At 43.1% G+C, this 23496-nt stretch overlaps 1 protein-coding gene across 2 annotated transcripts in view; it reads right to left on the minus strand.

The window, feature by feature from the left end:
• Nucleotides 1–205: 205 nt before the first annotated feature.
• Nucleotides 206–23496, minus strand: part of LRWD1 (leucine rich repeats and WD repeat domain containing 1) — a 62126-nt gene continuing 38835 nt past the window's right edge. For both annotated transcript variants that reach the window (XM_068270264.1, XM_068270265.1), the window contains 10 exons: nt 22440–22769; nt 19663–19789; nt 16288–16373; nt 14711–14918; nt 14085–14157; nt 11400–11540; nt 9403–9506; nt 7915–8076; nt 5837–5955; nt 206–624 (listed from right to left, as the gene is read on the minus strand). In XM_068270264.1, coding sequence (XP_068126365.1) covers nt 484–624; nt 5837–5955; nt 7915–8076; nt 9403–9506; nt 11400–11540; nt 14085–14157; nt 14711–14918; nt 16288–16373; nt 19663–19789; nt 22440–22769 — 1491 coding nt within the window. In that variant the 3' untranslated portion in view covers nt 206–483. The remainder of the gene's footprint in view (nt 625–5836; nt 5956–7914; nt 8077–9402; nt 9507–11399; nt 11541–14084; nt 14158–14710; nt 14919–16287; nt 16374–19662; nt 19790–22439; nt 22770–23496) is intronic.

Here is a 23496-nt window from a genome sequence, read left to right on the forward strand (position 1 = left end):
ACTTTGCTTTGGTTCTACTGTAATTTGCGGTGGGTGTAACAATGAAGCATTATGGGAGTATGTTTTATACTGAACATTTGCAAATACCGTCTGTTTACAGAATGTGTTCAGTAAGCACAGTGACACCACTCAGTAATGACAAGAAACAAAAATCAGATTCAAAATGTGTCTTTTAATTAAAAAATATATATGTGCATTATTCTAGTACAACATGTACTGTATTCTTCTGATGCAGGCAACATTTCTTTTTACAATATTAAAAATTTCCATATTTACATGACTAATCTAGATAGTATAAAACAATGATTTTAAAATGTTTTTTTTTTCTCCTGTTTTAAATGAGCTGTCATAAAATGTTACAAGCAACTCATTAAACATTGGTTCAGCCATTTTTTTACGTAACATAATTGTGGGGCTGTAAAAACTATAAAAAATACCAAGTTTATAAAAATAATGCACTGTACATATTTCTGGGCTTTTTCATTATAAGATTTTCCAAATGGCAATGATGTTTTTGTCTGTCAGGGCGACCAGATACTGAAGCGCGGGATCCACAACTACTGTGTTGATTACTGTCTCTTCCACTTTCTCTTGTCTTGAAACAGAATCTGGCCAATTAACAACCTGTTTGTGAAAAAGCAGAAACGTTAGCACACACATGAAATATATAAGTATAATATTTCCCTGCTTAGTAGAGAGCCCACTACAGCACCAAAAAGCAAACGTGGACTGAAAGTACACGTATAAGAATGAACTGTATGTGTATTGCTAATGGTAAACAGAACAATAGGAACATGTAACTGAGTCTTATATTATTATTTACAGTTAAAGGGACTCCAAGCACCTCTCATGGGTATGCCTTTAACCACTTTTTCCACTGCTACAGTATATCTACGTCATCTGTGGCACCCTCCAAGCCACCATGACGTAGATATACTGATTCAGCTTGCAGCCCTGTTGTGCACAATTGGGTGTGCTGCAGAGCGCACCTCCCGGCATGGTCAGCTGCATTACTAATTGGTGAACGGGAACATGTTCCCTTATAGCCAATTAGTCCACCCCTTCGCATGAACAATCGCTGCAGTAGTCAACTGCAGCGATTCTTCATCTGTCCCTCTCTGTGCACAAATCATTAAAAAAAAATAATCAAGCAGCCTCACTCACCTTACCTCGTTGCTGTGACTATCCTGAAGCTCGATCCTCCAATCCCCGCTCTGCATTCAGCCCCGCTATGTCGAATATCCAGGTCCCGGCTTGATGACGCAAGTGGGGCTGACTGCAGAGCGGGGATCGGAGGCTCGGGCTTCATGATAGTCGCAGGAACCAGGCGAGGTGAGAGAGGCTGCTTGCTGGATGATTTTTTTTTTAATAATTTGCACACGGAGGTGGCTGCCTGATGAGGATGGGGGGGAACTGGCTATTGATCCTGGGGGGGTATTTAAAAGGGGGGGGGGACGTTAAGATAACTGGGGGACATCTGGCTAACCGGGGGGGGGGGATCTAATAGTGAGGCACATCTGGTTACCCTGGGGGGGGGGGGGGGGATATCCTAATACCGGGGGCACATTTGGCTATGATGGAGGGGGGGTCGGTGCTAATCCTGAAGGCATTTCTGGCTAAAATGGGGGAATGCTGATCCCGGGGGCACATCTGGCTATAATTAGGGGCACTATTGTTAGGGGACACATCTAACTATTCTGGGGAACATAATACTAGTGGCATGGTTTTTATGACAGTAGCACTTTTTATTTTTAGGCTGGAACCGGTAAAAACTGAGAAATCATGCATTTTTAATTTTTTTCCCTCTTTTTCCCATTAAAATTAATAGAAAACAACTATTTTCTTAGTACAAAATACCCCCCAATGAAAGCCTAGTTTGTTTTGAAAACAAAACGGTATATAGATCATTTAAGTGTCATGAGTAGGGATAAAGGTATTGTTGATTAATTAGGGTCATGGCTAAACCGTCAAAACGGCTCTGGTCCATAAGGGGGAAACAAGGTCTGGATGCAAAGTGGTTAAGCCAGACGACTTCCAACAAAGTCGTGCTATGACCCCTCTGGAGGAGCGTCTTGCAATGGCCATGCGTGTCACTACCTCTTCCTGCTTCATTCAGTGATGCACTTCTCTAACAGAGAAGACTGTGGCGACCCGGAAGTTATAACATAGCCAAGATGCCAGCCGCAATTTTTAAATTGAAATCTAACTAAAACTGTTTGGTGTAGAACGGCGATTTAGGCTTCAAATGAAAGAGAGGAGCACAAGCTACAGAAAGGCATGCATTTTTTAAGTACTTTGCAGTACTGGTCGGAGTCTAAAGGCGTACCCATGTGAGGTGCTCGGAGTCCCTTTTAAAGACGCAGGTGTCAAACTCAAGGCCTGCAGTCCAAATGCGGCCCTCCTTGCCATTTTACGTGGCCCTCAGGAGCTTCCAATGTTCATCATAGTAAGTAGCAAAAGAAAGACAGCCCAGCCTTCCTGCTCCAAGGAGCACACCCGGCAACAGTGATTCTGATTGAAACTTTGTTGGTTTGAACCAGGTGCAGCAATAACCCACAGGACATCACCCGACAAAAATTAACATTAGATCTCCCTCCATGGATCCAACAATGTGTTGTGTCTTCTATTCTTCCTGGCAGCTGCACGCTCTGTGCTTCCATACCTCCTTCTCCCAATCACGTGACATGCCTCTGGTGCCAGCGGTGTGCAGCATAGAGCATGTGGCTGTCAGGAAGATCAGAGGAGACCTGGAGCAGGTAAATATAAAACAGCTCCACTTAGCTACTTACTCCGCAGAAGGGGGAGGAGCAGACCCCCCCCCCCCCCTTCCCACCCAAGTTGCTATAGTTATGCCACTTAATTTGAGACTGTTCAATAAATGTTAAATCTTAATAAACAATTTGGCCCATGATTTAGACAATGTTTTCGGCCCCTTGCTTGATTGAGTTTGACACCCCTGGTTTAAAAGATTAATTTGTAAGACTGAAGTTTTGCACCCTCTCCTTCTAGCAGACTATAGCAGCTTATTGTTTTTCTTGTGTTATAGCATTGCAGCTACAATTAGTATTTTCTTCTTTTATATCTCACCACCTTAATGAGCCTAGTTGACTTTGCGCTCATCTAGTTTTTGTTACTATGCATTCTTATGGATTAGCTGGCAGGCATGCGCAGGGATTATTGGCCTAAGCATAAAGTTTGCTGGTAGAGATACAAAAGAACTCCCGGCACTGTCATTGTTCAGACTTTACTCAAATACATCAAGTTGCATAACAAATGTGCAGCATAAAAGACAGGGTACCTGCACCAGCTGTGGGATGCCAAGTGGTATGACAACCCAATGTCCGTTTCACGCTTCCACTGCTACTTCTGGGGCTCTGTATATGATCGAATTTAGCCTAATGCTCAGGCAAGGCCTGAGCTCATACATGTCAGGGAGCACGGGCGCCAGAACATATATCCGAAAAGCTCGTTGGGCATGTTCTGGGGTGGTTCTGTGTGTAGCAACAGTGGTCTCCAGGAGAGAGTGGGAAACCTCTGAAGGATCCAGGGGCCTCCCCCTTCTTAGGTAAGTAGCTACATTTATTTTAATCCGCCTCAGGTACACTTTAAGCTGACAGCAGGTGTTTTCATAAAAAAGTGAGCCAGTCAAACCCAGAAACTGCTGAATAATTGGCTGACAAGTGGATATTTAATCAGCAGGGACTGAATTGCCTCTTCTCAAGTCAGCAGAAATTTTTTATGAAAAGTTGGAACTGAAGCTCATTTGTATTTTGTCACCCAAATCTGACTACATTCATCTGTACATGGTGCAATGTAAGAACTGTGACCAGGACTGTGACATGAGCGCTATCCATCTCTGTCCGTATAGTCTGCTATAGTCTGTGTGGTTGAGCTTCAATTAGCACAGCCCTACGGTCATGGTTCCACTTTCTTATTTAAAGAACAACAATTCTACAAAGCACTTAATGAAAGGATCCCTGAGTAAAGGGTTGCTGTACTAGTGGTCCTGCTCTTATTGCTCTAGGCATGGTACATTAGGAGGGATGCCTGCATACATGATGTGTTTGTTGGCAACTGTGCACACCCATGCAGGCTTAAGTGCTCTTCACTCTGTTATTTCCTGCTAGCACCGCTGAAGTCTTTCACCTACTTGTGAAGTACAAACCTCTTCACAGACACATTGTATTTAAATGTGGAACAGAAGCGCCAGCAGGATAAAAAAGTTCATAAAATCTTTAAAAATGCTTTGAAGAAGTGGTGGGCTTTCCTCCCAGAAGCAGACAAGAGATCCTGTTTTCATATAAATCAATACATTTATTATACGGTACCCCAAACAATAGTGCAACGCGTTTCGCAGGTCAAGCCCGCTTCATCAGGCGAAAATTGGGGTCAATGTTCCCAATTTTTGCCTGATGAAGCGGGCTTGACCTGCGAAACGCGTTGCACTATTGTTTGGGGTACCGTATAATAAATGTATTGATTTATATGAAAACAGGATCTCTTGTCTGCTTCTGGGAGGAAAGCCCACCACTTCCTCCAAGCATTTTTAAAGATTTTATGAACTTTTATCCTGCTGGCGCCTCTGTTCCACATTTAAATACACCGTGTCCACTCCTGGTGGAGGGGAGTGCTACCCCCTATCTTGGTTCTTTTCTACAGAGAGCGACTTCTTAACCCTGAGTGAGGACAGGCCTAATCTCCTCATCTGCCTTTATAGTGGTTGCCTGAATGGTAACCCATGTTTGTGAGTATAATTTCTCTCACTTAACTATTAGACAAATTATCTTAACATACTAACACCGTATTGGGCTCTCGGTTTTCTCTTTTATTTTCACAGACACATGGTTTGTACTGTAATGCAGGACTGGCAGGGAATGTAGTCTGGAGTCGATTGTTCTTCCTACTTAGAGTGTTACCTGGACCTAACCAACCCACGCAGTATCTACATTTATAGAGAAGGGCAAGCAAGCAGTAGTGCAGTTCAAAGTACAGCATGTGGCTGGATAGTGTAATGGTTAAGGGCTCTGCCTCTGACACAGGAGACCTGGGTTAAAATCTTGGCTCTGCTTGTTCAGTAAGCCAGCACCTATTCAGTAAGGAGTTTCTTGGGCAAGTCACCGTAACATTGCTACTGGCTACTGAGTGCGCTCTAGTGGCTGCCTCGCAAGCGATTTGAGTCCGACAGGAGAAAGGCGCTATACAAATACTGCAATTATTATTATTATTATTTAGCCCATGAAAAAGGTGTTCTGCTCACCCCTGGTATTTTTTGAAATAGAAGATGCACTTTTCTTCTACAAAAATGGGGAGAAAAAGTCAGTGTCTTATATTCCAAATAAAGGAAGTCCCCGACTTAAGAATGTCTGCCGCTACGAACTGCTGCGATGTTGGAGACTACTTGGAGTCCCCGTGTCTCCTCCGCTCTCCCCATGTCCTCTTACGCTCCCCCTAAAAAAATTAAACCAGCTGAAGCACGGCTCACTTATTCCATCAGAGCCTTCGGCGATCAGAGAAGTCTCCTCTCTCTCACTGCTCCCCTAGTGCTGGTCCCGTGTATTGATGCGATCAGTGGAAGCTGACACTAGGAGAACAGTGAGAGATAGGAGAGGTCTCTGATCACCACGGGCTGCGATGGATAAGGAAAGCTGTGCTGCCGCTGATTTAATGTAATCGTGGGGGGGGGGGGGGGGGCGAGGGACAGAAGGGGACACAGGAGGAATTAGAATTTGCTTTGTTCAATTGAGTATTGTTGGCTTTTGTACTTTTTACATTTCACAGAACCACTTTAGTTACACATTAATTTACAGAGATGTTGACAAAGATACACAAGTCCTACCTTTGTGGGCTCCTTCAGAGCCTTGCAGGGGACTCCTTTCTGCAATTCAACTTTAGAGGATTCCAGATTGTAAATCCACACTTTCCCAGCATCATCACCACAAAACACACAAAGACCTCCTAGAAATAAAGATTACATATCATGGTGGGAACAAAAATGACAATTGCTGCTGCTTCATATACTGTAAGGGTTCAAACATCCTAAATAGCAGTGCTCATCCTTGAACGCATAAATTGTCTTCTTGTAGGCTGCTGCATGTGGACCAATCCGAGGGAGGGAATTTTGGCGATTTTGGTGGGTTGGCTCAATTTGAGAATGCTGCAACATTTTTGTACAACAAAGATCCTCCGTTTTGTTTGGCAGTTTTTATTGCTGTGTGCCGCTTGCAGCATTTTAGGTGCGATCCTGGAGCCGTTGCATTCGTGGCTACAGCAGCAAAACCACTATTGCTCCAGGAAATCGCAGCACTTCAGAGATGATGCAAGTTGCTGGTGTTTTGTGTTTCCACAAAGTGTTTGTAGTGGGTCCCAGTCCTTACCACGTTTGGCTCATACAGCACTATGTACAGAATCTTCTCATTTTTACTACTTCACTCGACGAGCTGTTTTACCCTTCCCACAAACAATTTTCACCTTTTAGCGCTCCTCTCATTCATTTAGCAATAACTATCATTGTTTACTAAACTTTTTTTTTACCACTAGATGTCCCAACATAGTCTATCCTGTGTGATGCGAACAGAGTTCGGAGCACACAGGCAGTGTGTGTTACAGGAGTGAACATTGGCTTCTTGCATGATTCTTCACTTACAGCGGCACTTGGATTGGCTCAGGGAACCCATGTTCCCGTTCGCCAATCCCAAATGTGTCAGTGTCGGCGGGTGCATGCGTTAAAACAGGATAGCAGCTGCAAACAACAGGTGTAAACAGCTGCAAACAGGATGTTTTAATACATCCAGTTTGCAGCAAGAGGTTAACAACTGGAAAGATAAATAAGTGCCCACAATACAATAGGACTCTCTACTGTTCACATATAAATTAGCTTATATCAGTAGGAAGTGTCCAGCATTTTCTTTTAACTAACACAGGTATTGTTGCAGAGAGGACTTAAGAGATAGGACGTACCTTGAAAAAATAAACATTACTGTACGGAAAATGTAACAAGAGTAGGCAAATGGTTCTCACAAAATTAGGTTGCTTGTGGTGCCCATTAAAGGTACAATCCCACAGCCAATTGATCGTTTCTGATTGCCATGGTAATCAATCCCAAGCGATCGGTTGTGTACATTAATGGCTGAATATACAGTAACCAGATCAATGGAATCGTAATTTGGGCTTTTAAATTCATTTTTTTATGAATACTGTGTCAAACCGGAGGAAAACCTCCTCCTTTTTTCCTTTTAACACAGTTTTATTATAACCTTGGCACCTGTTTCCCACTGTTTTTATTGCAGAGATAATGCTTCATTGCAAAGATATTGTAGAGATAATGCTTTACATCCATTGATAACATTCCACACAAGTCTGAAATATCATGGAGGGAATAGGTCACCAGGACTGATACCCGATACCATATTCATTTCATTTAATCCATGTACATTATTGAAACGTGTCTCTGTATGCAGATTGGGAGAGAGGAAAATATGAGCTATAACAAGGGTGTGAAATGTGGGAATATAAAGGGATGAGATTTCCCTCTACAGAAATGCCCTGGTGCCCAAGGTGCGTGCATGAAGAAGGGAGCTGGACATAGGCGCTAGTAGAATATATATATTTGTATATTGGTGTATAGCATAGTCTGAATTATTTTGTACCCCATGTTTGTTTCTTACTTTGTACAGCACCGCGGGATATGTTGGCGCTTCATAAATCAATATTAATAATATAAAGTTTGTATCAAAATCTAGCACACTATAAACCCTACGCCTAATACTACCCGTCCCTTTTAGCGGTCTATGTTGGCGCCGCGCGACTCCCAAATTACCTGCCTTGGCCAAGGTTCTTCTTATCTGCTTGACAGCTAACACAGAATAAACTGTACATTTAAGATAAAACGATGAGCAGAGGTGGGGTGTACTGTACCTGAAGAGGATGTGAGTGTGAGGTAAGGCAGGTCAGTCTGTGACCACTTCAGTTCTGCCAACACAGCTGCTTCCACGCTCTTGCTGTTTTTAGATCGCTTTTGCTTGACAGACTTACTCCAACTCCAAATGTATATAGATCCCTGCATTGCACTTTTTGATGCTGTTGACAAAAAAACAAAAATCTAGAATTCATAATGGCCAAATACAAATACATTAAGGCCACAAACAGAATTCAGCAGTGTAAGGAGATGACACAGACACTATAAGTAGGCATACACTATAAAACCGACTGCTCTGCATGAACTCTCCATCACCCAATTTATCTAGGCGGATTTATATACTAATGCTGGAGAATGCTGTAGAACATAAGTGATAAAGCCTGGGCAGCATTTATTTAAAAAAAAAATGCCTGTTAGGTGCCAAAAGTCGAGTCAGGTAAAATGGCAGTGCCACACAGCCACCAATAAATGGTCTCATCTCAATTCAAAAATTCTTCCTTTTGCCACAGCAGAGTGAGGAGTTTTTCAGCCTCACCCTGCACCCAAATCTCCAGGCGCATTCACTACATGTACACGTCAAAAGTATCTAACCTCTCATTGAGTCATATCAGAACATAGTGGAGGGGCTGCTGAGAGGTTAAGTGAATTAACAGTTGTCATGTACATGCACCCAACTATTAAATTTAGGTAGTTCTGCACGTAATAAATGTTGAGGGCAGAGTAAAATGATGGTGGGTGTGTTTGTGTGTAAGTGTGTATATGCCCCCAATTTCTCTCTCAAAAAATCCCCAGGTGTGTGTATAAGGCTCATTAGCTCAGTGTGGAATCAGCCCTCTTCTGGGTAGCACAATATATGCTGGATTGACAAACAAGATCATATTTCACATTATTGCTGATAAAGACTGCTATTAATTTCAGTTGTGTTTGGGAAAAACATTAGGTGTGTGCCTTTTAGAGAGGATGTGTCAACTGTAAGTTTGCACCAACAAAGTGGTTTCATAGCCACGCCAGTATCGGCATTCACAAGCCTTAGCAGTACCTCTCACTGGTTTGTAGTGCTAGGCTTAGGGTATGGGGTAGGGATCGAGTTTTCAGATTTGGACTAGTTAAACAGATATACTGCAGCCATTTAAATGGCACCAATATGCACAGTGAGAGCATGAGTGTGTTCTGCTAGCTTGGATTTTTAAGTAGTCGAATATGACCTACAAACTGAGCAACAGTGATTCTTCCACCACAAATATGGCTGTAGTAGAAACTCAACTAAGGTATATTTGCATATTGTAGGTCATAAATGCATATCTCTGCCCCACAGCCTGCATGTTAGCCCTGAACCCAATAAAACTGTCACACACATGACTATTTGGCAGTTCAGAGAAGAGCACAGCTGTCTAATAAGGGTTTGTGAGCCATGGCCTGCTCCTGTTGAATTCGGAACATAAAAGCATCCATAGATTTCTGCAGAGAGAACACGGCTTTGAACCCACCTATCAGATCATTGTCCAGGAATGCCAATCCATCGATAATCCGGAAATCACTGTCCTTCGATTCCTTATTATATACTGGAAAACTAATTTCCAAATCATAGGAGCTGTATAAAAAAAAAAAAAAAAAATAGAAGAAAGTCTAAAAGTCAGCCAAAACAGTTTAAAGAGAATTTGAGGTGGGGTTCTGACAATGCTATCCACATACAGAGGCTGGGTCTGCTTATATTGCCCAGCCTCTGTTGCTATCCAGATCCCCCCTAAGTTCCCCCTGCACTCTGCTATCCCCCATAAATCACAGCCAAGCTGCCGACACGCAGTGTGTCACAGCGGGCTGTGTTTACCTCTGTACTGTCAGTCTGCTGCTCCCCCCGCCTCCTGCATAGCTCCGGTCCCCGCCCGTGTCCCTTCCCTCCCCGCTGATTGGAGAGAAGGGTTGCGGGCGGGGACCGGAGCTATGCAGGAGGCGGGGGGAGCACGCAGAGTGACAGTGCAGATGTAAACACAGCCTGCACAGCGCGGCTGTGATTTATGGGGGATAGCAGAGTGCAGGGGGAACTTAGGGGGGGATCTAGATAGCAACAGAGGCTGAGCAATATAAGCAGACCCACCCTCTGTATGTGGATAGCATTGTCAGAACCCTACCTCGGGTTCTCTTTAACATAGTTGAAAACTAAGTAGCAGTAATAAATATTCTGCTCAGAAGAAAAACATCAGTTTATTGACTTTTAGCCTCTTACAAACACAGTATTTATACTGCATTTTACACCTCTATTGGGTCTTCCATTTAGTAGTCTCTGAACAGGTTTTATTACTGGGGAGTTTGCCGGAGCTCAGGTACAATTGATATACTTACCTAAAAAGAGAGGGAAGCCTCAGGATCCTATTGAGATTTCCCTCACTACTCTGTTGTCCATCGCTGAGTGCGCCCCCCCCCCCCCCCGGAAGATTAGCGACAAGGCATTGTCTATGTGCTCCATGCTACTCCATTGAGTTCTCCCTTTATCTAGTTGACACTGCAGCAGCAATCAGAGACCACCAAAAGAAAGCTCTATTTGTGACAAGAGAAGGAGGTAAGATTCATTTGGGTGCCAAGTTGTATGGCTGTGCAAAAAAACTGTTAAAGCTGCAGTGGGCTGAATTGTAAAAAATGTCCTGATCACTAGGGGGATAAACCTCTGGTCCTCAAGAGGTTAAACCTCGTCTTCTACCACCAGGCCTTTTATCATTATTTTTACATTTTTATGATGCCATTGTTTTAGTTTCCTTATTTACTCTTTTAGCTGAGCAATGCTGGTATGATTTTATTGTTCTATGGAAGGCCAGGACTTTCTTTTGGCCGCAAGAAATAAAAGCGACTTAATTTTAACCTCCTTGGCGGTTCAATTTTTCCGCCAAGGAGGCTGCATTGCACTTTTTTTTGTTTTGTTTCATGTAGCTACCTGAGTGGTAGCTACATAAAACACCACTAGAGGGCGCATGTGTCCCTCTAGTCCGATCGCCGCCGGCCACAAAAGTAAACAGGAGATCGCGTATAGAACGCGATCTCCTGTTTGGCTTCTCCTGTCGCCATGGCGACGATTGGAATGACGTCATAGACGTCAGCCGACGTCAGACCCATCCGATCCAGCCCTTTGCGCTGCCCGGGACTGATTGGTCCAGGCTGCGCAGGACTCTGGCGGGGGGGGGCCTCTTCCGCCGCTGCGTGCGGACGATCGCCGCAGAGCGGCGGCGATCGAGCTGGACGCGCAGCTAGCAAAGTGCTGGCTGCGCATACTGCAATTTACAGGACAGGAATCGCCCCATTAGGGGCTGAGATATCCTCAGCGGCGGCTTACCCCGAGCTTTACCGCTAAGGAGCAAAATTTGTGTTCAAGTGCTGGTCATTAGGGAGTAATAGGATGTAAAGAATACAAAGATCTATATATGGAGCCAGTAGTAAAGAGGTTAACTGCGCTGCCTCCTGACTATTCATACAGAGGAAAATGTCCAGTTATTACCGTCTTCCTTGCTGCTTGTTCAGTGTTACATCGAAAACAAAACAGCCTTTTTCACAAGCTGCCATCAGGTACTGATCTGGAGCGGGGGGAAGCAGACAGAGGCGCAGAGGGGTGGAGGTGGTGTCCAACGTCAGTAACTGGCTGAAATACAACACACATTAAAGTGAAATTTTAATATATCAAAGCTGACTCACACTGGCAGAACGGCAAGTCCACCTTTTATGCAATTAATATCAATCCCGTTGATTGCCTGATTAGTTATCGATTGGACGGACAGGAAAGCCAAATCAAGTACACAAAAGGTGAACAACGATTAATCCCATATACCAATGGGTTCTTGTTAGGTTACAGTGATCAGTACTTTGCACATGCAGACAGTGCAACAAGGGCTCAATCAATTAAACAGATTTGGGTGCTGGTGGGAATGATGCAGGAGCTCTCTAATAATGCTTAGTACATACCATACAATTTTCTGTAAGATTTTCTGTTAGATTTACCTGCCAGATAGATAATTTCCAACATGTTGGAAATTATCTATCTGCCTAGAAATTAGGCATTGTTCTACTCAACAGGAGATAACAGGCATTGTTCTACTCAGCAGGAGATAACCAGAAGACAATGCACAAGAGGTAATGACCAGTCTCTACCAGTACTTTACAGAAAATAATCTAATTACAGAAAATCTAACAAAAACATTTAACAGAAAATGGTGTGTACTAGGCATAAGGACTTGTTGACATTGTGTTCAGCTCGCGTGTCTGTCAGTAGGCTTTTTTTCTGAGTTTTCTTAAAGCGTTTTCTGGCGATTTTCTGCTCGTTCGCTTGCTTTTGTAAGCGCTTTTGCAGAGCGCTTTGGTCTTTTGATCCCGAAAAAAATCCGGAAACAATAAATACAATGTATTTTTTTTTTTTAAACGCTCATGCAATCGCTTGCCAAAGATTTTGTGAGCGTTTTGCGTTTTTCCTAAGCCTTCCATTGAGGCAAATCGCCTCAAAAATGGCCCAAGCACCGCTTAGAAAAGCGGATCGCAAACGAACCGCTCAGATATGAACTCTCTCATAGAGAATCATTGCACAAGCGTTTTCAGGGTGATTTTGAAAATCGCCCGCGCTTAAATTTTTACAAAAACGCCTTTAATGTGAACAAAGCCTAAGGGCCTTTTTCCATGAGCAGTTGATAGGCAGTGATATGCCTCTCAAGCTCTCACAACTGCTCGCTGCTGCCTGGTAACTGCTTGCTAAGAACACAGTTCAACTGCCTGTGGACATGGTCCCTAAAAGAGTAATAATAGCTATTTGAACCCCTCAAGAAACTCTAGTTATTATCCATGTTCCACAGATCTCCTTTCATTGTGTCTAAAGGCCTGTACACACGCTTGATGTGTAGGAACGACGGATCCGTCAGACCCTCCCGCTGGGCGGGCGTTCCAGCGACAGGCCGGCGTGTGTACAGTCTGTCTGCAGACTGATAAGGCTGTTTCTGAGCGATCCGCCTGACCGATAAGGCTGTTTCTGAGCGATCTGCCAGGCCGATCGCTCAGAAACAGCCTTATCAGTCTGCAGACAGACTGTACACACGCCGGACTGTCGCTGGCACGCCCGCCCAGCGGGAGGGTCTGACGGACCAATCATTCTTACACATCAAGCGTGTGCACGGGCCTTTAGGGCGCTTATGTGCACTAGATTGTTCCAGATCATCTTTTCTGAGCGCTGGTCGAGGCTATTGTTCTCCTCCTGACCCTTCCCACTCAAACGTGTCCAGCGTCATTGTCCCTCCGACACCTCCATAGCGTTAGAACGTAAGGTTAGCCTATAGCCTAGCAACGCACCTGTACAAAACTCCCTCTGAAATGTTGCCCAAGGGATTGAGTTTCAAGCAGTCCTTATGTGTGTATGAGCCTTTACTGTGTTCACATAAGTACTTTGTTAAAGAAAACCTGATACGTTGGGGGGGGGGGGGGGGGGGGTTGGAGTGGGGGGTCGATTTTACTTACTTCGGGCTTCTTCCAACCCCTATTGCCTTACAGTTCCATTTCCTCCTGCCCCCTCTGCCCCTCCATAAGAACTCTTGTCCTGGCCTACTAAGCATGCACGGAACTGGAGTCTCCTGTACGTAGCTGAGTCCCCACATGCGCAGTAGCCTGGGATTGGTCAAGTCGGCAAGCTTTCAGAGTAGCACAGTGGCACAACTAAGCGGTTAGGGGGGAAACTGAATAACCTGTTAGGCTATGGAGGCTGGCAAAAGCCCCTGGTAAGTAAAATAGAACTTGTTCCCGTCTCAGGTACACTTTAAGAGAGCGAAGCTCATTGTTCCTGCCATGATGGACCCAGTAATACTTACACAGGTGGAGCAACACAGCAGCTGGGGAGTGGAAAACATACCACACAACAGAAATCTAAAAGAAGAGGAACGGACATCATGGATTCCTCTAGACACTCATAACAGCTCTAGGCATTTAGAAAAACCCAAACAGTACTTTGGGCACACAAAAACAGGTATTTCAGCTTTACTAAAAATAACAAATCTGCCTCATGTACAATATGATAGTATTAATGGATAGGGTGCATAAATAGTTTGGAAACTGTCCATACATTAATGTGCGCTGTATGGAATAGAATTGTGCAGTTGTTATAGGTCAACATAGTCATAAGACTGGGTAAATAGCAATTAACCGTATAGCTTACCTAGCTCTGAAGTTGTATTCATGGTCGGGAACTCCAATATCCCACAAAATGATTCTCTTGTCATAGGAGCCAGCTTACATGAGGGGTACAAACAAACAAATCACTATGAAGTACAGTTCTTCAATAAATCTTTTCAAAGTGTTAAATCTTTTCATTGTGTTTCTTGATGGCTCAGTCTATCTAGTGATTGGAGATTGTATGTCTGTAGCATGAGGGAAGATTTCTTGTCATGGATCATGAGAGAGTTTCAGATGCCATTAGTTATGTTTGCAGAAAAAAAAAAGCTGTTCAAAATCTGATAAATGAAGCTTACAAGATGTTATGTTAAAAAACAATTTACGTTTTTTCAATATTTTTAATGAAATAAAATAGCCAAGATACTCCTAAAACGACAACAAATTTTGGAAGTCGCTCCTGACTGCATTTGGAGAACCAACCACGACAGGCTGTGTCATTTTTACCGCAGTGACTTTTCAGTAGAGCACAGCAGCTTAACAGCTTTTTGGTAGAACATTTTGAGGATGTTCTACATAGTAATGTCACTGTGTTTATCAAACATTTAAGGTTAGTAGATTCCCAAAGGTACTGTATTTTACAGGTCATATAGTTCTTTTATTCTTACTTACTGTAGAGGAAAGTGTCCTGTGAAGGGCTGAAGCACATGATGGCGATGGCTTTCTTATGAGCTTTTATCTCTCCGTAGCACAGATTGACTTTGGGATGCATGAGTCTCACTGCCCCACATTTCCCACCAGCCGCCAGGACATTGATCTTCCTCTTTTTTCCTTCATTACCGATGACGGTTAATGTCGTCCAGGCCAGTGAAAAGAATTCCTACAATATTTCAGTTTTATAATTAGTAGAACATTGTGTGCTCATTTTTAAGGATCCTTATCCTAAAACTAGCTCTAACTGTTGCACAGAAGATTAGAAAATAGTTTCAAAACATACTTAAAATACTATACAAAAATTGTAAGCACACTGCTATAAAAAAATAAATTGATATTGAATAAATAGGGCATGTGGTATTTAGCTTGACTGCTTCGTAATGAAACAGAAAAAGGATACACTACTACTCTCATAATACATTATTAACATTCACTACTTTCCTAATTTTTCATTTTGGTAGTTTATCAGTTTATAGATGCTATATTTTTGGTAACAATGTATAGGAATAAAATTTAAAGTGGATTTATACTCCTAAACTAAACTAAAAATTCAGCAATTACTCTTAGTTACATAAAAGTAACATTTGAAAGTATTCCCAAGCATTCCTTGAGTGTAAAGACATACTGAAAAGGGAAGTAGAAGCTTGCTTATGTCTGGTCATTGGCAAAGGCAAACATCTCCCTGTGCCTGTGACTTTACTCTGCCCCCTCCCTCTGCTGAACAGAAATATCACACTGGCAACATCTGCGTCTCTTCAGCAGAAAAAGAGGGGGCAGAGTTACGACACGTGAACAGACAGATTATTGTCTTTGCTGATGACCAAGATGAATAAGCTTCTACTGTTCTCTACAGCGAAAATAAACGATTTTACGCACAGAGAATACTTGGGAATGCTTTCTAATGCTCTGAACAATAAGATGCACCTAGGTTTAGATGACAAAACTCAGGGGAAAAAAATTGCTCCCGCCAAACTGCCTCTAAGCTACACTACACTAACCCCTGCTGTCCCCACCAACTAAACTACACTAACCCCTGCTGCCCCACCAGCTAAGCTACACTACATTATCCCCTGCCCTCCCTAGTTACACTGCACTACACTAACTCTTGAGACACTACACTAACCTTTGCTGACCACCAGCTACACTACACTCGCAGCAGGTCTCACCTGATCCTGCTGCCGTGATCCTCTCCTCCTCTGTCTCTGGTCATCAACCTTCTGTACAGGCGCCATCCTTTCTGGTTACTACATCCTTCCTAGTTACTGTTGCCGTGTTACTGTGCGACCGGACAGCGCCCTTGCATGACCCCAGCACATGAGTCAGTAACTAGGAAGGACATTGCGTGTACAGCAGGGATGATGTGACGGCTTCAGACAAAGACTGAGGGGAAGAGGAGCGTGGCGGCTGGGGTCCTGCAGTATATTCCGAATATAAGACGCACCTATTTTTCCCCCCAGTTTTGGGGAAGATAAAGGGCATCTTGTATTCTGAAAAAATATGGTATTTGTTGCAATAAACTTCAAAACTCTACTCACCTCTCCAGGATATTTGTATTTCTTGAGAACTTTTCCAGTTTCACAGTCTATAACGCAAACGGATTCTCCACCGCATGTTGCGATAACTGAAAAAGTGAAGCACACCATTACGTTTCTACTTTTAACTCACATTAAGGAAGTGTGATGATACCAGCAATGAAGCAGATTGCTTTGCAAAGGGTTTAACCACTTCAGCCTTCAGTGTCATATCACTTTATGCATCCGAGCAACTTCCACCTCCCACTCATTCGCCAATAACTTCATCACTACTTATCACAATGAAATGATCTATATCTTGTTTTTTCCACCATCATTTAGGCTTTCTTTGAGTGGTACATTTTGCTAAGAATTTTTTATTAGAAATCCATTTTAACAGGAAGATTAAGGAAAAAAAATTAAAAAAATTCATTATTTCTCAGTTTTCGGCCATTATAGTTTTAAAATAATACATGCTACCGTAATTAAAACCCATGTATTTTATATCCCATTTGTCCCTGTTATTACACCGTTTAAATTATGTCCCTATCACAATGTATGGCGCCAATATTTTATTTGGAAATAAAGGTGCATTTTTTTCAGTTTTGCGTCCATCACTTATTACAAGCCCATAATTTAAAAAAAAATAACAGTAATATACCTTACTACATACATATTAAAAAAGTTCAGTCCCTAAGGTAACAATTTATGTAATTTTTTTTTATTGTAGATTTTTTTTATTTTACCTATTGGGGAGTGTGGGAGGTAAGGGGCTAATTTTAAAAGTAAAAAAATGTTATTATCTGAAAATGTTTATTTCCAGATGTAATTTTACTATTTGGCCACAAGATATCCTCCCAGCTCACTTCTGAAAGCGTAGCATTGCTACGCAATACGGAAGTGATGCGAGGATGATACAGTAGGGGCTTTGTGAAAGACGGAGCCGTCTCTTAGACGGTGTTGGTCTTTCATACGGGGACTAAGATCAATGAATGGGAACTGTGTTCCCATTCATTGATCTCCGGGCTAATGGAAGGCGGCAAGAGCCCCTGGCAGCTGCAGCAGTGTAGTCTATCTGTATGGAAATATCCGTCCAGATAGGATTAAGTGGTTAACTAGAGCAATTAACAGATGTGGTCCCATAGTCAATTAACTTCTTCTCCTGTGTTTTCTTCTAGAAATAAGGTTTCATTGTCTCTTTAAAATAACTTTTCAGCAATTTGCAATGGAAAAAGTACTGAAAAGTAGGTGGAAAAAGTACTGTCAGGCAGGGAGCACACTTGTCTCAATTTTTTGCACACAAAGTGTGTTTCTATGCAGGAAAACACACGTTTTTTTCACAGCAGCTGATGTAATTGATAAAGAAAACTGACAAAATGTGCAGAATTATCATGCAGAATGTAAGTTTTTTTCCTGAGCGCGAAAAATGCGTTAAGTGTGAACTAGCTCATTGATTAACACGAGTTCTGATTTTTTTCTATGCAGAAAACGTGTACGAAAACAGTGTGTTCCCTGCCTCAAAATTATTTTGCTTACTGATGGTTTAAAGGCATTTCATTGGAAAGATGTAAAAAGTACAGAGAAAACTAAAGAGAAATGGTTAACAGGTGGTCCCCCAATCTACAAACGCCTGACATATGAACGGCCAGCCGATACGAACGCAGCAACGATACCATCGCAATAGTGTCCTTTCTGCATGAGAAAGCAGCTTCAAACTTCCCCCCCCAGTGCCGGCGCATGTACCTGTAGCAGCTGCACAGCATCGCGTCCTGTATGTCACATGACATACAGGAAGCAGTGCTGTAAACTAGAGGATGCAGGAGGCAGAGTGGCTGGCTAGACGGACAGTGCTGGATTTGGGCTAAAATGCCAGTCCAGCAATGCTACTTGGAGCAGAGGGAAGGGAGGCTAACCGAGGCAAAAAAGGCGGGACCAAACAAAGGCGGGGGTGGGTTAGAGACAAACAGAGGCACGGGGGGGGGGGGATGTCAAACAGAGGCACAGAGGGGGGATATAGAGAGTCATGTGTGTGTGTGTGTGTGGGGGGGGGGGATAAAAAGAGGTACAAAGGGGACAAACGAGCACGGGGGGGGGGGGGGGGGGGGCAAACAAGCACTGGAGGGGACAAACAGGCACAGTGGGAGAGAGAGAGGCACAGAAGAGGACACTGAAGGCAAAGGGGGGCACATAGGAGGCAAAGGGGACAGAGATACCACAGCGTTCTGACTTAAGAACTGATTCAGGTTGAGAACCAACCTACAGTCCCTATCTCATTCATTAACCAGGGACTACCTGTAAATAATCATATTCACATACTCCTGTGCTATGTCTGGTAAAGTAATCATTCAGCAAAATAAAAGCATGAATAAGTAACAAAAGTTGATTTCCAGAATGTTGTCATAGTTATTTATGGCCTTGTGAATGTAATTTCTTTCCCCTTATGAATTGTGCATCACCAGCACGCAGAACTGAAGGCTCCAATGTGTGTACACTTTACGATCCTTCTGGTGCTGCTCACAAATAATGAAAGACGCAGTAGACAGGTTCTGAAAATCAGCAGCACCTAATCCCATTCCTCTTTGATATATGCTCTTTCCAGTGATTTGAGTTACAGTGTACCAATTTATCTATCCTATTTATCTATGAGCAGTGCAGAGCAATCCAGGGAAAGCTGAACCTCACCCACCCACATTCTCGCCTTCTCTGACCAACTGCCGGTGGAAATTGAGCAGAGCAAGACAGAGACAGAGTAAAGCCTCAATGACCCAGAGCAGCATAATCACAATTTATCGGCATGATTTTCTGTAAGTGGGGACAACTCAGTACATATATCAGCTCAGGGCCGGATTTACCATAAGTCACTGTAAGCACGAGGCTACAGGCGCCTGATGATGGAAAGGCGGCTCACTCCCCTCCCCAAGTGCCTTCCTCCCTCTCTCTATTTCTATACAAAGTCCCAGGGTGAGTGTAAATGAGAAGTTACTCACCTGACTCAGCATTCCACTGATGAGATCTACCTTAAACTGGGCCACCTCAAGCTACTTAATACTTTGTGTCACCTCTAGCTACTTAATACCGAGAGTACCTCTGGATACCTAATACTAAAGGGCACCTGTAGCTACCTACGCAGGGAAGGGGAAGTAAGGGAGAAGTGACACCTGGGACAGCCTTGCGGTGCGGTAGGCATTTGTAGGTTCATGGAGGGCGAAGTCTAAGGTGCCAGGACATTTGTGCCTATAGGCTCCTTTGAGGTAAATCCAGGCCTGTATGAGCTGCTACCTGGACAGCTGTTTAAGGACTACAGAAAAAAAGGTCTTCACGCTTCTGCCTGTTAAGTTATATACTGTAGAGAAGAAAAAAAACTTTACAGATACTTTTTTTTTTTTTTTTTTGTCTTACCCCCACTTGAAAGAGAATCCAGAGCAGGTTCGAAAGCACAAGACCACAGCTGGGTGGAGAAATCATCACTGCTGTTACTTTTACTGTGGCACTGAAGAAAGTGAATTGGCTCCACATCAAAAGCTTTCTGAAATCAATTTAAAAAGTACAGGTTCACTCAAAATGTACAGTAACCCCCCCCCCCCCCCTCAGAAACACAGGGCTGCTGAAGTACTGTCAATACTGGACACTGGGGTTTAACTCGCATCTCTTCGGAAATTGTTTTTAGGCCAGTTTCACATCGGCAACCAGTGTTTCCATTGCGGTGCAATCGGATGGTCACATCGCACAGCACCGCTAAAAACAAGCTTTGTATCTACCTGCGGTAATGTAATTCTTGGCAGCAAAACTCACCATAAGCAAGACTCTGTACTGCTCACTTCCTGTGACAGAAATATGTGTTGGAAGCAATTTTTCTGGTGCACAACCAGATTAAATTGGCTTCCGCACAAGTTCAAGATATCTACAGCACCATCGTCTTACATGACTTCCGGACAATGCGCGTTATCGCAGATGCTGTCCCATAACGTGCTGATGACCTAGCGTCAGATCGGATACTTCCGGCGCATCGCACCCAATCTGAAATTTCCCATAGACAATCATTGCTTTAGCGTCACCCTGTGTTAAAAATGGGTAATTCAATGAAAACGTACCAGTGTGAAAGGGGCCCCAGAATTTTGTCTACCATCCCCACTATCCTTTTGACCATTCTGGGGTTGGCTCTCCTCTTGTGGCTGCGTCCACAGGGGTCGGCAAAAGTCCCATGATCATTTTAATTGCTTAATACTGTATTTTCAACTGCATCACAAGAATACCAAAAACTGCTTGTAGATGATTTTATAATGTATGCCCTTAACATTATTGTCATCTGCAATGAGGGGTTCATTAAATTTGGTGTATGTATGGTACATCTGCACATTCACTAATTGATAGAAGAGCTTCATTTGGAAGTTACACTGGTTTCAAAACAACAATGAGCAGGCACATTAATAGCCTAAAAAAATGTTTCACAATACCACAATAGAAAAATCTCCACCTGGCTATACTAACAGAAAGCAAGGTGCGAGTTGCAGTCATTCATGTATAGTGCAAATCAGCAATAAATGAACAAGCAACCAACAAACAAATATAGTTAACATGTACATAACAAAAAAAAAAAAGGAAATAAAGTGAAGCTATAGTTCTTTGAGCTGTACAGGATATATCAGATTTTGCAGGGCTATCAATGTGCCACTTGTTTTTAACCCTTTAGCATCCAATTTATTTTGAGTCTTCCAAGTGCTCCGGGCCAATTTATTTTAGCACTTTCCTGTTTCGTATCTGTTACATTTCCTGGCTTCTAACTAGTAGTGCTGTAATGTTTATTTTTGGCCACTTGTCACTGGGGGGAGGGGGCAGCAGGAGACAACAACAGAAGATTTCTGCTTTCCGTTTTTATATTTTCTGCTAGTATAGAGAGATCAAAGCATTCCAAAAATTTCCAGCACAACCAGTTCTGCCGACTGAGGTCAAAGGCAGTGCACTTATCTCAAACGAGATAACTCTATTGAATCTACTAATAGGTTAAATGATGAGTGGGAGAAGCTGACTCAACAATGCTTACTAGATAGTCTTTTGCAATGCGAACAAGAATTTTGCAAATATTTCTTCATTTGTCTGGATGACCAGACCAACCTATTTTTTGATCACAAACTGGTATTAGCATTTCTCGAGGAAAAAGTTGTATATGAAATCCTGTTTGGGAGAGTAAACTGGCAGTGAAGGGGTTAAATTATATAAGGTCTGGAACCAACTAGCAGCGCTTTTCCAGGCACTTGTGATTTGAAAAGCTCTTGCTCTGGCCCGATGCACACCAAAACCCGCTAGCAGATCCCCAAAATGCTAGCAGATTTTGAAACGCTTTTTCTTATTTTTCTGAAGCGCTTCAGCTAGTATTTTGTGGTTTTGGGTAGCGGTTTTTGTGTAGCAGAATTCAGATATTGTTACAGTAAAGCTGTAAATGAACAGCTTCTGTAACAAAAACGACTGCAAAACCGCTCTGAACTGGCGTGTTTCAGAGCGGTTTGCGTATTTCCTATACTTTACATTGGAGGCAGAAACGCCTCCGCAATCCAAAAAATGCCTCACCCCGGGAGTATGCGTTTCAGCAAAACGCCTCCCGCTCTGGTGTGGCCCACCCCATTGAAATACATTACCCTAGCGGATCCGCAGCAGCAAGCGGCTGCAAAAACGCCTGATAACCTGCTCGGTGTGCACCAGCCCTATGTGTGTGTTCTCACTTGTGGGATGGGAGTTTTAAGAAATCCCCCATATCATTGCATTAGCAAGAGGTTTTCAAATCACAAGCGCTTAGGAAAGTTCTGCTAGTGGGTCCCAGGCCTAACACCTTATAAAAGGAAGACTGACATCTAAGCACTGCCTTTTCTGCAGTTAATACTGTGCGAGCTAAACAAGATATAGGAAAAATAAAACATCTTGTGATAATTTATACTTTAGACCATCAAACAATGTAACCAAGCCTATACATTTCTTTGGGGATTTGGATATTAGGGGAGGGCCGTGGAGTAAAAAGAAATAAATACGATCGCTTGACTTAGATTCTGAGTATTTTATAAAATACTGATCCCCTGCCTGATTGGATAAACGTCACATAGTGTACAGTCAACTATATAAAGATGCAACCAACACGGTTCAATTTGAATCAGGAAAGAAAACAAATACAAAGAGGCATTACTCACTTTCTTGTTTATCTCTTCTTCCCGTCTTTCTGTGTCTTCTACCCTCTCCTCTTTGCATTTTCTTGATGGTGTGCTCCTAGGACTTGCAGCATGAAGTACAGATAATGTATCCTGAGCACGCTCACTGGCAGAAGTTATCACTTGACTCTTGCCTGGTGTCCTGTTTTGAGCACTCTGGACTGGTGTACCCCTGTGTGGGCGTTCACGAGTGCTGGATGACCTACTAGGTGTTAAAGGAGTTGCGAGCACATCAGCAGACCGTACGCGCTTTGAAGGTGTCCCTACTTCACTCTCCATTTCACGTTTTTTCCTTCTTGGAGTTAATGGGACCTTAGGAAAGATATAGGAGGACAAAAAAAAGCACTATTAAGTAAACTATTTATTAAAAAGGACTGGCCATACACCCTATAATCTTGATATTGATATATATATATGTGCATAATGGTCAAATATTAAAAAATGTTTGAAAGACGTTTTAGATAGGCCTTATGCTAAACAGGCATCTTAAAATCCACATAGGGAATTGAAAGCAACCTTCTGGGGTGAAAACCTCTACAATGAGAATTCCTCCGGTCCACCCACGCAATTTGTTTTCTTTGATCAAGATTCCTCCTCTCCCTCGCCTGCACGGTTTCCCCATGGAAGATTATCTTGAAGCTGCCATTTGCAAGATGGCTTCCATCTCCCACCCATTCTGCGATCTTGCAGCATGGGACAGTAAGTCACCTTGATAAACAAGGCAGCTACACAATCACCAATAAGGTGACCGAAAGCTACATGGTAGACAGACACGAAAACTCAATCAACCATCTGAGTAAGTCAGTGGCATTGAAGGAGGAGATGGATCTCAGTCAAAGAATATGCAGTCAGAGGGGGTCTACTTGGGGTGGCACAGCAGGAGGTTTCAGCGCATGGCGCTCAGCACCCAAAGTAGGCGAAGCCACAGCAGTAATGTTATACTGCGTGGAGTGCATAAGGGTAATTCGGAATTCAGGCGACCGCCAGATTCCGAATTACCTCTCCATCCGAGTTGCGACAACTTGGAGGGGGAATAGTA

This window comes from Hyperolius riggenbachi, chromosome 2 (assembly GCF_040937935.1).
Source record: "Hyperolius riggenbachi isolate aHypRig1 chromosome 2, aHypRig1.pri, whole genome shotgun sequence".
Lineage (NCBI taxonomy): Eukaryota > Metazoa > Chordata > Amphibia > Anura > Hyperoliidae > Hyperolius > Hyperolius riggenbachi.